This window comes from Mustelus asterias, chromosome 22 (assembly GCF_964213995.1).
Source record: "Mustelus asterias chromosome 22, sMusAst1.hap1.1, whole genome shotgun sequence".
NCBI lineage: Eukaryota > Metazoa > Chordata > Chondrichthyes > Carcharhiniformes > Triakidae > Mustelus > Mustelus asterias.
This window is the reverse complement of record NC_135822.1, coordinates 27459833-27474263: the sequence shown is the minus strand read 5'-3', so window position 1 is coordinate 27474263 and position 14431 is coordinate 27459833. Positions and strand designations below refer to the sequence as shown.

The window sequence follows — 14431 nt, the reverse complement described above, 5'->3', positions numbered from 1 at the left end:
GATACAAGTTCTGCAGTGCCACTTGACTATACTGTGCATTTATGGCATAATCCATAACTAGCCCTGGTATTGAGCTAATAACAACATGATTTCAGTTAGTAACCAGAAAGTGGCATTCACGTGTGTTCTGGTGCCTGTATAAACCTGTGCTTCATAGAAACCTGGGTGAAGGAGTGAGGGTCCATTGTGCAGGAGGCACCAAAATTGAAAAAGGTAAGGAAAGAGAGGAAGTAAATCAAGTACCAACAATTAGAGGATGCATGGATTGAGTTTTTCCAAACTGTGGATTGGAAGAGAGTGAAAAAGGAGAGGCGGGGAGTTCCACAGTTCTGAGTTCTTGAGAAAAATAATGTGTTGAGTAGGAGTTGGCGTGGTAAATCTTAATTTGGCAGTGTCAGTTGTCTCTTGTCCAAATGAAAATTTGTCTCTTTGAGTTCATAAATTGAAATTAGTCATCTAAAGATGTGTTTTCAATTTGTGTATACTTCTGCTTGAAGCATTCACATAACAATTCATGGACTGGTTCAGTTCCCAATCTGAGGTGAAGGAGGTATTTTAAAATGCAAGCACACCATTTCTTACCACTTGACCTCCTCGCAGAGAAATAGATCAAGGTGCAGATGAAACGAGGAAATGTTTCTGGTTTGACCTGTGCCAACAGGATAAAAAAAAGTAATGGATGGAGTTGACCCAGAGTCTGGGAATGAAGGCTACAAGTGCGCTGAAGGAAAATTCTCCAAATGATTGTTTCATGGACCATGGACAAAACACATGTTTCGTGCAAGACATAGTGATTCCATATAAGCGAGAGCAAAACCATAAGTCAAGTGTGCACTCGAGGAGGTGTTGAAAAGACAGAAATAAAAGTCAGTTCCAAGATTAACTTGGAAAGAGCAAAGCTTTTGCATTCATTTGCTGTTATACATCTACCATTATATCACTTTTGTTGCCATTTTAGTGGGGGGGGGCAATTTCAGGGACTCCATGGTCACAAAATTGCATAAATCATTGGCCTCCAAGTCATGTGTATAGCCCCAATTTTGGACTATTCCTTCAGTTTTTCCGCCTTCAAATAAGAGTTTTTTGGTTTCTATGCAGCTCTCAGTTTATGTAGTGAACTATTGCATTTGTTGACTTTGTTAACATTTGTTTTGAAAGGTTATGAGTGTTGGCACACACATTCTGCCTCAGTCAGCATTCAATATATTTTTCTTTCTGCATGCACGGAGGCTAAACCGTGTCATTGTAAATCCATCCATAAATATTTGAGCAGACTTTGAGACGAAGTTGCAAAAATACTTAAAAAGCTCCACTGTGAGACAGAAAGCTGAAGGCTTAGGTGGCTAAAATTCCATGTGATGTAAAAAAACTTAGGTGGCTAAAATTCCATGTGATGTAAAAAAAAGAGAAAAAGCAGGTGGGCTACAATTAGGCTGTCTTACCTGGGCAGGAATTCTAATCCACACAGTTAGAAGGAAATATAATCTACTTACTCCTTCTGAGACTGAGTAGTAGAATTTGACTTGGATAAAATGATATTCAAGTTGGGGAAACAAAAGAAAGGATTGACCCAAATGCATCCCCGTAATTGTGTGGATTCTCTATGGAGACAGATTTCAACGGATTGTTGGTGTTGAAATATTGAAAATGTTGGCGGGAGCATTGTTTTATTGATGCTGTAGGCATCAAGCTGTTTACTAGTCCATTTTGAGTTGAGGCAGCCATAGGGTTAGATGTTCCTATCCAATTGAAACTACAAACGGTCGTGAATGAAGCCCAATTTATCTCGCAAACTAGCCTCCCATCCATTGACTCTGTCTATACTTCCCGCTGCCTCAGCAAAGCAGCCAGCATAATTAAGGACCCCACGCACCCCGGACATACTCTCTTCCACCTTCTTCCATCAGGAAAAAGATACAAAAGTCTGAGGTCACGTACCAACCAACTCAAGAACAGCTTCTTCCCTGCTGCTGTCAGACTTTTGAATGGACTTACCTTGCATTAAGTTGATCTTTCTCTACACCCTAGCTATGACTGTAACACTACATTCTGCAGCCTCTCCTTTCCTTCTCTATGAACGGTCTGCTTTGTCTGTATAGTGTGCAAGAAATAATACTTTTCACTGTATACCCCCCAATACATGTGGCAATAATAAATCAAATCAAAATAGGCACTGGTTGAGACTTGTAGCTCCCTAGCTCCAGACATAAGTCACTTAACTGAAGCAAGTGAATAAATTTGTGCATCTATGCAGATTAGCTTCAGAAGATGGGCAGTGTAATAATCAAATCAAGAGAAAATGGCCCTAATCTCTATTGTCTACACCAATTGGTAGTTGATTTGGAAAAAGCGGTATCCTCTTGTAAACCGACACACTCTACGTGAAATAAAAGCAAAATACTGTAGATGCTGGAAATCTGAAATCAAAATAATGTGCTGGAAATACTCAGCTGGTCTGGCACCATCCATGGAGAGAGAATGTGAGAGAGTGTTAACATTTTAAGTTGAATATGACTTCTTCAGAACGCAAGTTCTGAGATCTGATGAAGAGTCATATTCAACTCTAAACGTTAACTCTCTTTCTCTCCCCACAGACACTACCAGACCCACTGAGTATTTTCAGCACTTTTTGTTTTTACCTAACTGTACCTGTTGTATTTTAGTAAAATATAATGCCTTGGGTAGCAGATGAAAAATGTTAGTTGCAGAAGTGACTTACCCAAGATTCATGCTAGTCATTTCAACATCCTCAGACTCAGAAGCAATACAAACCAAAAGAAATTTGGACTGCTTAAAATTGATGTGGATTCAATCGCTTAAGATAGCATGCATGGTTTGGACATGTGTGCATGATAAGTGATGGCAGTTGGTTAAGTAAAGGATCCAAGAGCAAAAAAATCTGTAATGTGCATTGTCGTGGTTAAGCAGTTGATTAATATGGAAGCAATACATCGTGCATCCAATAGAATGTATGCCATAGTTTTGTTCATTCAGGACTCCCCCAGTGTTCTTCAAACAAAAATTCTAGAATCAAAACAGCACGGTGGCACAGTGGTTAGCACTGCTGCTTCACAGCGCCAGGGACCCGGGTTCGATACCCGCCTTGGATCACCGTGTTTGGAGTCTGCACATTCTCCCCATGTCTGCGTGGGTTTCCTCCAGGTGCTCCGGTTTCCTCCCACAGTCATGCCATGCTAAATTCTCCCTCCGTGTACCTGAACAGGCGCTGGAGTGTGGCAACTAGGGGATTTTCACAGTAACTTCATTGCAGTGTTAATGTGAGCCTACTTGTGACACACAAATTTTAAAAACTTAAACTTAACCTACAACTCGGGGACTGCAGCGGTTCAAGAAGGCAGCTCACCACCACCTTCTGAAGGATAACCAGGGATGGGCAATAAATGCTGGCCTAGCCAATGACACCCAAATCCTGTGAATGAATTTTTTTTTAAACTACAGCATGGAAAGGACCATTCTGCCCACTGCGTCAGTGTCAATACCGACTCTTTAACAGCTGGTATCTACTCAACTCCAATTTTTCTGCCACACCACCATATTGCTTTTAAAATTTCCTTTTAAATTGTATAGTTTTTGTTTTGGGTGCCATTGGGGTAAAACTATGTTCTAATATGGTTCTGTGAGAAATCATATTTTCCACTGACCCATTCCATTCTGCTGACAGCCTGTACCACCTTGTTGCTGTTTCACCAAATCACAAGTTCTAACTAACTAAAGCTCTCCTTTTTGCTCAAGAACGTGGACGTCACGGTGGCATTGTGGTTAGCACTGCTGCCTCACAGCGCTCGGGACCCAGCCCCAGCCTCCTGTGTGGAGTTTACACATTCTCCCCGTGTCTGCATGAGTTTCCTCCAGGTGCTCCAGTTTCCTCCCACAGTCCAAAGATGTGCGGGTTAGGTTGATTGGCCATGCTCAATTGCCCCTTAGGGAGATCAGCAGGGTAAATATGGGGATAGGGCCTGAGTGGGATTGTTGTTGGTGCAGGCTCGATGGGCTGAATGGCCTTGCACTTATAGGAATTCTATGATAACAAATGTCATAGCACAAAAAAGCATGGAACAAGATAAAGCCATTTGACATTTGTCTTACATAGACCACAGATTGAATACATATTTAATTTGAAGAAATGTTCTATAAATTTCTTCCAGCGCTGCCCCTCGACCAAAGATAGAATTACCAAAACTCCCTATTGTTTGTATGCACTTGCACCTTAATTCCTCAGAATTAGCACTTGTCCCAGCAGTATAGTGCCATGAAGTATCTAATTATCTCAGACTATACTCATCCTTTATACCGTCAATTCAGTTTCTAACTAGATAACTGGACACCTGTTTTAGTACGTGTTAGAATTCTGTATTCGTTTCGGAAGTTATGGCTTTCATTTTTGGAGACGCAGGTTTGGTCTTTTTTACCCTTAGGCCTAGGCTCTGAATTTGGACTGTTTACCAATAACTGTAGTTTGGTGCAGAGTGGAAGCTGTATCACATTGGTGCTATAGTTGTAAACAAAATGTACCCAGAACTCCTGTTATCACAGAATATTAGTAAGAAGTCTCACAACACCAGGTTAAAGTCCAACAGGTAGCACAAGCTTTCGGAGTGTTGCTCCTTCTTCAGGTGAGTGAAGAGTTGTGTGAATATACCATTCCTGTCCAAGGTGGAGCACAGATTTCATTGTGTGTAATCTAACAGGAGTGTAGTCTGACTGCTTTAGAGATAGCAGAAACTAAGATAACAATTTGACTCATGGAATTCGCACCTGGAAACCCTTATTAGCAACCAAAGATTATCTAAATAGCTCACCATTCTCCAGTCTCTCTGACTAAAGATTAGAAGTGATGAAATCTATAGGAAACATCATGGAGTACGTCTAAGAGTAGTGACTTAAATCCACCTCATGAAGCAGTTGTTCTTTAAAGAACCTGCAAAGCTTTGACCCTTGCTGTAATCCTCAAGTGTGCCAAGCATTGAACTTCAAGATCAACAGTTCAACTGAAAAGGCTGACTTACACTTTGCTTTAACATTTCTTGAGGAAAGTTGAAGCATGGCTGTCCAGGGACACCCAACTCTACAAGCACTGACGATAGGGCAGCGCGGTAGCTAAACCTATATAAAATATCGCAAATCATTGTGTTTGCACACCCACACCATTTCCGCTTTTATGGAGCATCAGGAACGTTGTGACAACTGCGTCTCTTTAATGTACAGGAATACCTGAGGGAATCCCCTGGCACTTGACAAATAAAAATGATTGATTATTTGGTGGGATTGTTCTTTAAGCATCAGAAACATTTCTGTGAGCCTTATCCTTTATTCCAACATTGTTTGGAGTACTGTACTTACAACTTTGAAAGAATTAAAATTGGGCTTCAAACATAAATCGACACTGGTTTATTAAATCTTTTTGTTTTGCAATATTGAAATATAAAGTCGTCTGCCTGATCTTTCATTTTGCAGAGTTTGCGTGTTACTGAACCATATAGGCCACAAGGTCTCTGGTTACATCTTTGGTCTGTGCTGAGTTAGCCAAAATGACCTGGGGTGCCAGCAGCGGAACTACAGTTGACCTCTTTGCCCCAAGCCTAAGTCGACAAAAATCAACGTACTGCTTCTGATCCCTGCCCAACATCAATAATGACTTGTATTTATACAACTCCTGTAACATTATAAAATGTCCCGAGACACTTTGAAGAGCATTATAAAGCAAAATATGGCACCAAGCCATGTAAGGAAAAAGTAAAGTTTATTTATTAGTCACAAGTAAGACTTGCATTAACGCTGCAATGAAGTTACTGTGAAATTCCCCTAGTCGCCACAGTCCGGCGCCTGTTCGAGTCATTGCACCTAACCAGCATGTCTTTCAGAATGTGGGTGGAAACCGGAGCACCTGGAAGAAACCCACGCAGACACGGGGAGAGCATGCAAACTCCACACAGACGGTGACCCAAGCCAGGGATCGAACCCGGGTCCCTGGCACTGTGAAGCAGCAGTGCTAACCAGTGTTTTATGAGGATCAGATGACCAAAAGCTTGATCAAAGAGGTAGGTTTAAAGGAGTGTCTTAAAGGAGGTAAGCAAGATACAAAGTCAGAGAAGTGTAGAGATGTAATTCCAGGGCTTAAGGCCAGGCAACTAAAGGCATAGCCACCAGCAGGTGCAGTGATTAAAATCCAGGGCCAGAATTAGAGGAGCACAGGTATTGCTGAGGATTGTTAGGCTAATGGAGATTAGAGTAAGAGAGAGGTAGGGCATGGAGGGATTTAAAATCTAAGATGAAAATTTTATATTCAAGATGTTACTTGACCGGGAACCAAAGAGGGTCAACAAACTCAAGGTGATAGAGGAACAGGACTTGATGCAAGTTCCGATATGCTAGTAGGTGTATGTTTGTGTGGGAGTGAGTCAGGAGCTGTGGCAGTGGAAGATTGGCTGCCTTGGTGAAGTCTTGCAGGCCTGAAGATGCGCATGGAACCAAACCTCAAAAAATTCACCTCCTTCACATTGAGAAGTGTTTTCCTTCCAGTAATTTCTGTGCTTTTCTTGCCTTAGACTGTTAGCAGAAAGCCACAGTGCTGCTTCACAGCTTTTTAAAAATAATTTATTTTAAATGATGCAGAATAGAGGTGACACAATCTGGACTTATTCCTATATTCTGGTGGGTGAAGTTGAATTATAATTAAATAGCCTTTTTTGGGGTAGATTATTCTGAACTATAGGCCCACGTTGCTGTGACGTTCATTCAGTGGGCACCTTGATGGTATGACTAGCACTTAACTATCGCCTGTTGAAAAATAACTCTACTGTGGCTCTACTGTGATGTCCACAAACAAATAACTAGCCAGTTTCCAACTTCTAGACATGCATCTTGGGCGAGGTTATTGAAATATGCTCATAGATCAGATCCTATGGGAAAGAAATGCTGATTTATTTCAAAACAATAGAATATTAGGGATTATTATAATGGTTTTTAAGTAGTGGATCTAATCATGAGTTTCACCCATTTAGAAACATAGAAAAACTACAGCACAAAACAGGCCCTTCAGCCCCACAAGTTGTGCCAAACATATCCCTACCTTTTAGGCCTACCTAATAGAAAGTTAGGTGTTGATTTTCCCTTCTTACCTCAGTAATTGTTGTTGGAACACTTGAAACCTGTAGCATTGAAGCTCTTCTTCAGCACTCTGTTGATTAACAGGCCCTGTTTACTGACTCTGCACACAGGTTCATGATTGATTTCAAGTTAAGATACAGACCAGTGTAAATGGGGTAGAATAGCGATAAACAATGTAAAAGAATTCTGAATGTTATCCTGTGCTAACAGGGGACTGTGGGATTGGCCGGTACACTATATATTTCTTCTGTGGCCTCCTCCTGAACTCGCCTGATTTCCATTTGGAGCAAACAGTCCCTTGGCTGAACTAACAATCCTCCAGCCCACAAAATGGGGCTGTTTTAGCAAACTAACAAAGGGAGGCCCACGTGTTGCTGGCCAACCCAGGAATGCTGTGTTTTACTTTCTGCGCTCTCAATCCAACAGGCATGTGGAAAATGGAGAATATGAGCCACACAAGTAATATGAAAGGGAGTATTTGTCCCACTGATTGCAGGCTGGCCTGTGGCCAGGTCTGAGGCTGACCGTCAGCTGAACCATGTCGTTAGGCGTGTAGCAGAGCTGATCAGTGGGCAGGAGCCAATGAGTAAGCAGGCTTTAGCCAAGAGTTTACAAAAGAGAATTTGTGTCCCACTTAACCCCCTCACTCCAGTCGTAACACACACTGTCTGGGCCGCAGGTTGCCCCTCTGCACACCTCACACCTGCTATACTTCAATAAGGCCCAGAGTCCTGTTTGGTAAATGCAGATTAATTAAAAGTCATCCCATCTGAGGCACTGTTTTTAACTGAGAGCAATTAAGAAGTTTGCTTCTTAATATCCCTCATTGTCACAGTGAGAAATAAAATAATTTCTGCATGAAAATCATCGAGGCAGAATTTTTGAGACCTCTCGTTGACTCTTGTCCAGTGCCCTGTCTCGCGCTGTACTAAGCTGCTACCACTTCTGCAATCCACAATACTTTTGACCTTTGTCTGACCCTTTCATTTGCATATGCATGCAAATGCTTCACGCTCTTGTATGAACTTCTGTTGTCTGCAACTTAACAGGGCTGTTATTTAAATAGGCTAACGCCTCTATTAAAATAACAAGCACAGCGGCTTCATTCCAGCGGATAATATTCACATGATGTAATTTCAAAGCCAGTGATTGATCAGCTCAGCATTAGTTGAAATTGTTCACGTCTCGTTCAGAGTTGTTGGTGTTGAAACATCGAATCGGCCAATAAATACAACACACTCCTCCGAGTCAGCCAACTTGTCTCGGTCGAAAAGCTGGCAACTTTCCTTTGCTTTGAACTTCATCCCTCCCACCACCGGTCCTGAAGCAACAAGTAACTAATAAATAATTTGTTCCAATTTAAGTAATATAATTTCTTCCTTGGTTTTATGCCTCATCCGTTCATCCTTGGGGTTGATGGATGGCCCACAAACCCTTCTGTACCAATTCATAGTTCATATTATGAAGAAATGCTCACAAATGTTTTCACGGAGAACAAAAGCTGAGGAATTGGAATGCAGGTCTTTAAAATAAAAGCACTTGGAATCATTGGCCTCCTTCTGCACTGTAGGGATTCTTTCAGCCCATCGAGCCTGCACCAATGACAATCCCATCCAGGCCCTATCCCTATAACCCTACATATTTACCCTGCTAATCCCCCTGACACAAAGAGGCAATTAGCATGACCAATCAACCTAACCCGTACCCCTTTGGAGTGTGGGAGGAAATGTGATGCATTTTGGAGGATCAAATTTAGATGTGAATTATATTGTAAATGGCAGAACCCTTGGGAACATTAACATGCAGAAGGAACTGGGTGTGCAAGTCCACAGTTCCCTAAAAGTGGCAACATGGGTGGCCAACGTGATTAAGAAGCCGAATGGCATGCTTGCTTTCACAGCCGGGACATTTAGTACAAGAGTTGAGAAATCATGTTGCAGCTATATAAAACCTTGGTTAGGCCACATTTGGAGTATTGCATGCAGTTCTGGTCACCACACTACCAGAAGGACGTGGAAGCTTTGGAGAGAGTGCAAAGGTTCATCAGGATGTTGCCTGGTCTCAAGAGTGTCGGCTATGAGGAGAGGTTGAATAAACTAGGATTGTTTTCACTGGAAAGATGGAGGCTGAGGAGAGACTGTGATAGTGGTCTACAAAATTATGAGAGGCACAGACAAGGTGGATAATCAGAGGCTTTTTCCTCGGGTGGAAGTGTCAATTTCAAGGGGGCACAGGTTCAAGGTGAGAGGGGGACAGTTTAAGGGAGATGTACAGGGAAGTTTATCACACAGAGTGTGGTGGGTGCCTGGAACGTGCTACCAGAGGAGGTAGAGGAAGCAGACACATTAGCAACATTTAAGAGGCAGCTGGATGGGTACATGAAGGGAGGGAATAGAGGGATATGGACCAAGTAAGGACAGAAGGTTTTTTTTTTAGTTTAGTTAGGACATCATGGTCAGTACAGGCTTGGAGGGCCGAAGGGCCTGTTCCTGTGCTGTACTTTTCTTTGTTCTTCGAAACCGGAGCATCCGGAGGAAACCCATGCAGACACAGGGAGAATGTGCAAACTTCTCACAGACAGTAACCCAAGGCCGGAATCAAACCCAGGTCCTTGGCACTATGAGACAACAGTGCTAACCACTGTGCCAAAGATATTTTGCTTGGACGCTGAGCACACCACAAGGTTTGGGTGCAAAATTTGGAAGCCTAGAGAAATTTCAAAAAAAGATTTTCTTGCTGGATAATGGACATATGAAACAGGTTCCCAGAGAGCTTTATTTCAGGGCCAAGGAGCCCTGGTTATAGGAGACAAAGGTCATAGAAATATGTCAGGGGGTGCGGAAAGAGGATCTGAAGGATCCTAAAGGACCACCAAGTATCACGGATAAATCCTACATCAAACTAATGTTAGTATCAGGAATTGAGATGTATACAGATGATCATCCCCATTGATCTATTGATATTTCAAATTGCTGATAAGATCAGAACTTGATATTTTGATTTAGGAAGTATTTATCAATGAGGTAACGGTATTGCAAACAGACCAAACTAGCAAATAGACAAAAACACAGCTATTACTGAGGGTCTGAACTATAGTGACCAAATTTCCAGGACCCAGCAGTCAAATGTACCCTGAGGATGACATATTAAAAGAAAGACGAAGAAAGAACTACCTTTTATCCAGCACCTTACACCATGTCAAATGTCCTAGAGCACATCTCAGCCAATGAAGTACTTCTCAAGTGTAGTCACTTTTGTAAGATAGACAAATGCAGCAGCTATTTTGCATGCCATGAGTTGACCAAATAATCTGTTTTATATGTTGGTTGCAAGATAAAAACTGGCCAGGATACCGATGAACTCTTTAAAAAAAAAACACCAAGTGAGATGTTTTATATCCACCTGAGAGGGCAGATGGGATCTCATTTAAATATCCCATCTGAAAGGCAGAGCTTTTGGAAATGCAGCACTCCCTCAGTACTGAGCTGCAGTGTCAGCCTAGATTGCATGATATCTCTGGAATAGGCATCTTTGAATTCCTGGATGAGTGATATCCTGAACCAAGGCTGATACCCGGACACCTCTGTTTTCGGATTGAATGGTTTATGAAGCAGATCCTTTGATGATCATTCATTGACTCTGAATCAAGTCAGGTTGATGGACCCAATGTCTTTTTGTGCTCTTGTGTTTATTTTCTAATATCAGTAATGATACATGGGGTGGCACGGTGGCACAGTCATTAGCGCTGCTGCATCACAGCGCCAGGGACCTGGGTTCAATTCCGGCCTCAGGTCACTGTGTGGAGTTTGCACATTCTCCCTATGGTGCTCTGGTTTCCTCCCACAGTCCTAAGATGTGGAGGTTAGGTGAATTGGCCATGCTAAATTGACCCTTAGTGTCAGGGAGAGTAACAGGGTAAATACGTGGGGTTGCAGGAATAAGGTCTGGGTGGGATTGTTGTTGGATGGGCCGAATGGCCTCCTCAGCACTGTGTGGATTCTATGTGTGGTTATTACCTGAGAAGCTGTTCTGTGTACAGTTTTGCCCATAACAAATGAGCTCTTATTAACTGGTGTCAGGAGTGTTCACTTGTCAATGCTCTCAATGACGTGTAGAGTTGAGACGCTACACTGACCAGGATGCTGCACTTGCTGTGTGGGCTAATGCTTTGGTTCAAGCACTCAGTCCATTCTCCCATGCTGCCTTCATATGTGCCGAGTTAAAGATACTTAGCGTGCACCTGCCTTAGAGACTTGCACACAGCACCTTGGCTATGGATTGGAGCGGTCTCACTGCTCACCCAGGGGAGCACTAGCTATTCACTGAGCTCTGTGTGTTCAGTGTACAAAACTCTGCAGTGTTCATGCTTTCAGAAAATCAATAAGGCATTTGTTCTTCTTTCACATCAGTCTTTCAACATATCTGTCCAGCTGCTTCTGTTCCAGCCCACAGCTGTGGCTGTCAGACTTAAAGAGTATGAACTCCCTTCACTCTTAAGTTGTAACAGAGGTGTTTGACTGCACTTTTCCTCCTAGCTTTCCAGCTAATACTCTCAGAATTTCCAATGCAGCGTAGATTTGGAAAATACACAGGCTTTTGAGTTTCTCCTCAATGAGCATCTGTTTTCTTTCATATAATGTCTGCAAGAATTAACCTCTATACCTGATCTTGTAATCTCTGAACTGGTCAGGCAGGGGCACAGCCTCAAATTATCTGGGCTATATGACTAAAATAAAGCATCTAAAATGGTTGGTCTGGCAATTCACAATTCCTAACCCAGCTTGGCAAGGCAAATGTGTAAACCCTTCATCTGCAAGCCATATTATGACCTCCTTACTCCAGAGACCGCACGTAAAGGAGAGTGTGAATGGCAATTGAAGTGTGACCCTCACAATGAGGGCAGATTTCCACGCGTGTATAAAGAATTTGTGAACTGTAATTATCCATAAGTCATCTTTCCCAAATCATTTCACTTTTCTTCCTTACCTTAGATATTCATCAAAGCCTTATTTCAAATTTATGATTATCTGTATGGATAGTTTACTGATATTTTGATTCCGTTGCTTGCTATTTATTCCTCTCCATGGTTTAATATTTGTTTCAACCTTTTTATTTAGATATGTTTGTATTATTTCTTGTTCTTTGATTTGATTTGATTTTATTGTCACATGTATTAGTATACAGTGAAAAGTATTGTTTCTTGTGCGCTGTACAGACAAAACATACCATTCATAGAGAAGGAAAGGAGAGGGGGGTTAAGGTCTGTAACACTGCATTTGATTAACTTTTATTACAGATTTCCTCCGTCTCAGTTTGGGTTTCTATTATTTTTCACCTATCCTCTGTTTCATCCTCATTCAGCTTCTGCAGTGGTTTTCCTTCCAGTTCACCAAAAGCGCAAGTTTTGGGGGAGAAGTTGGGAGTTTTGTTTTTACTCGGAAGATTAGGACCGGGACTGTCTTAACAAACTCGGCTCGGGTCACTGTCTGTGTGGAGTTTGCACATTCTCCTCGTGTCTGCGTGGGTTTCCTCCGGGTGCTCCAGTTTCCTCCCACAGTCCAAAGATGTGCAGGTTAGATTGATTGGCCATGCTAAAAATTGCCACTTAGTGTCCTGGGATGTGTAGATTAGAGGGATTAGCGGGTAAAATATGTAGGGATATGGGGTTAGGGCCTGGGTGGGATTGTAGTCGGTGCAGACTCGATGGGCCGAATGACCTCTTTCTGTACTGTAGGGTTTCTATGACTTCTATGATTTCTATGGTGAAAGTGGCAAAGGGAAGTAGATGAAACAATTAAAATCTATGAAGCAAGGAAAAGTAGGCATTTACCGGACTGAGAGCTAGAAAAAGCAACAAAGAAAATAAGGTGCAAGAAGGGAATTTTTTTTTTTCGTGTATCTTTTGGTACTTTTATTACAACCAAAAAAGCCAATTCAAATTAAATCCAATTCAAGGTTCCCACATGAGGCACAAACAAGATCTAAGCTGGCAAGACGAGGCATTGCACCCCCTCCCAGGCTCAATCTGACGCTTCATTTTAGCCAAAAGGCCAAGATGGCTTTGAAAAATTGCAAATGGACTAGCCTCGTCCCTGCCTGATCCTGGTTTCACCCCTGTTTAAAACTTGCAAGAGATAGCAAAGCTTAGTTTTTATTAATATTTTTTAAAGGCACTTGCATAGGGGGAATGTGAACCCATTGAAGATCAGTGTAGATGGTAGTCTGATGAATAAAGAAGTAGAGGTTTTGTTAGAATTCACATTCAGGTGTGGCATCCAAGTTCCTGTTGAGCCTGGAAGCCAACTCCGTTAGACTTGCAAGCAATTCTCCGAGTTGCAACTGGCTTACACCTCAATGCAGCATTTCTTTCCCTTTACCTCCACCGAAATGCAGTTGAAAAAGAATTCTGTTTAAAATGGCACTTTTTTTTTGCAACTTTACTGCTTGTGTTTGCCAGTCAGACTGCAAATGGTTGCCAAAGTAGAGGTGGGGGGTGGGGATTAGCCCAGGCTTTGTGGTGGAGCACTCTTGGATTCTGGTTTGACATCATTGTCCGCCCATTAATTATGTGCCTTCTGATGAGTGATGCCTCTGTTGGTTTCTCACTATATTTAATTGTGCTTTTGAGATGACATTAGTAGAATTCTGTTTAACATTAGCCCATTAATGCAGTATAATAAAAGCAAAATACTGTGATGCTGGGAACTGAAATTAGAACAAAGTGCTGGAAGTACTCAACCGGTCTGGCAGCATCTGTGGAGAGAGAAACAGAGTTAACGTTTCGAGTTGAATATGACTTCTTCAGAAATGATTAACCATTAGTGTTTTGTGGCATATTTTATGATTTAGTTTGACCATTTGTACTTTGCAACGTAAAACTCATGCATAAATGAGATGTACTGTAGAACATAATAAAGAGCAGCATTAATGCTGGCCATGTTCAGGCTTGTTCAGCATGAACTACTAACCCTCAATTTGTACTTCAATCACTAACTTAGTAACTAGATGGCAAGCCATCTATACTGTCCTGATAGGTATTCTAAATGATATCTTCTGTTACATTCAAACAGGATGCTTATCCAGAGAGTTCGAAAGCCGCGTTGTTGCATTGGACCCCACGGCCTCCTACCAAGATACTCTGAGAAACAGGCTGAAGGGCAGGAGCAGCTTTTCAGAGTGACTGACAACATTCAGGCTGAATTGTAAGTTGTTAGCATCTTGGCATGCCCAAGAGCAAATTTCTTCCAGTGCTTAAATGATGCTGGTTCCTGTTCCGCTTGGGCGGCAGGTTAGGTTTGTTCAC

The 14431-nt window shown here is 42.0% G+C and overlaps 1 protein-coding gene across 6 annotated transcripts in view; it reads left to right on the top strand.

Moving 5' to 3' along the window:
* The window catches only part of vps13d (vacuolar protein sorting 13 homolog D), a 270660-nt gene that overhangs the window by 245476 nt on the left and 10753 nt on the right, over positions 1–14431 (top strand). For all 6 annotated transcript variants that reach the window (XM_078239047.1, XM_078239044.1, XM_078239046.1 and 3 more), the window contains one exon: positions 14199–14330. In XM_078239047.1, coding sequence (XP_078095173.1) covers positions 14199–14330 — 132 coding nt within the window. The remainder of the gene's footprint in view (positions 1–14198; positions 14331–14431) is intronic.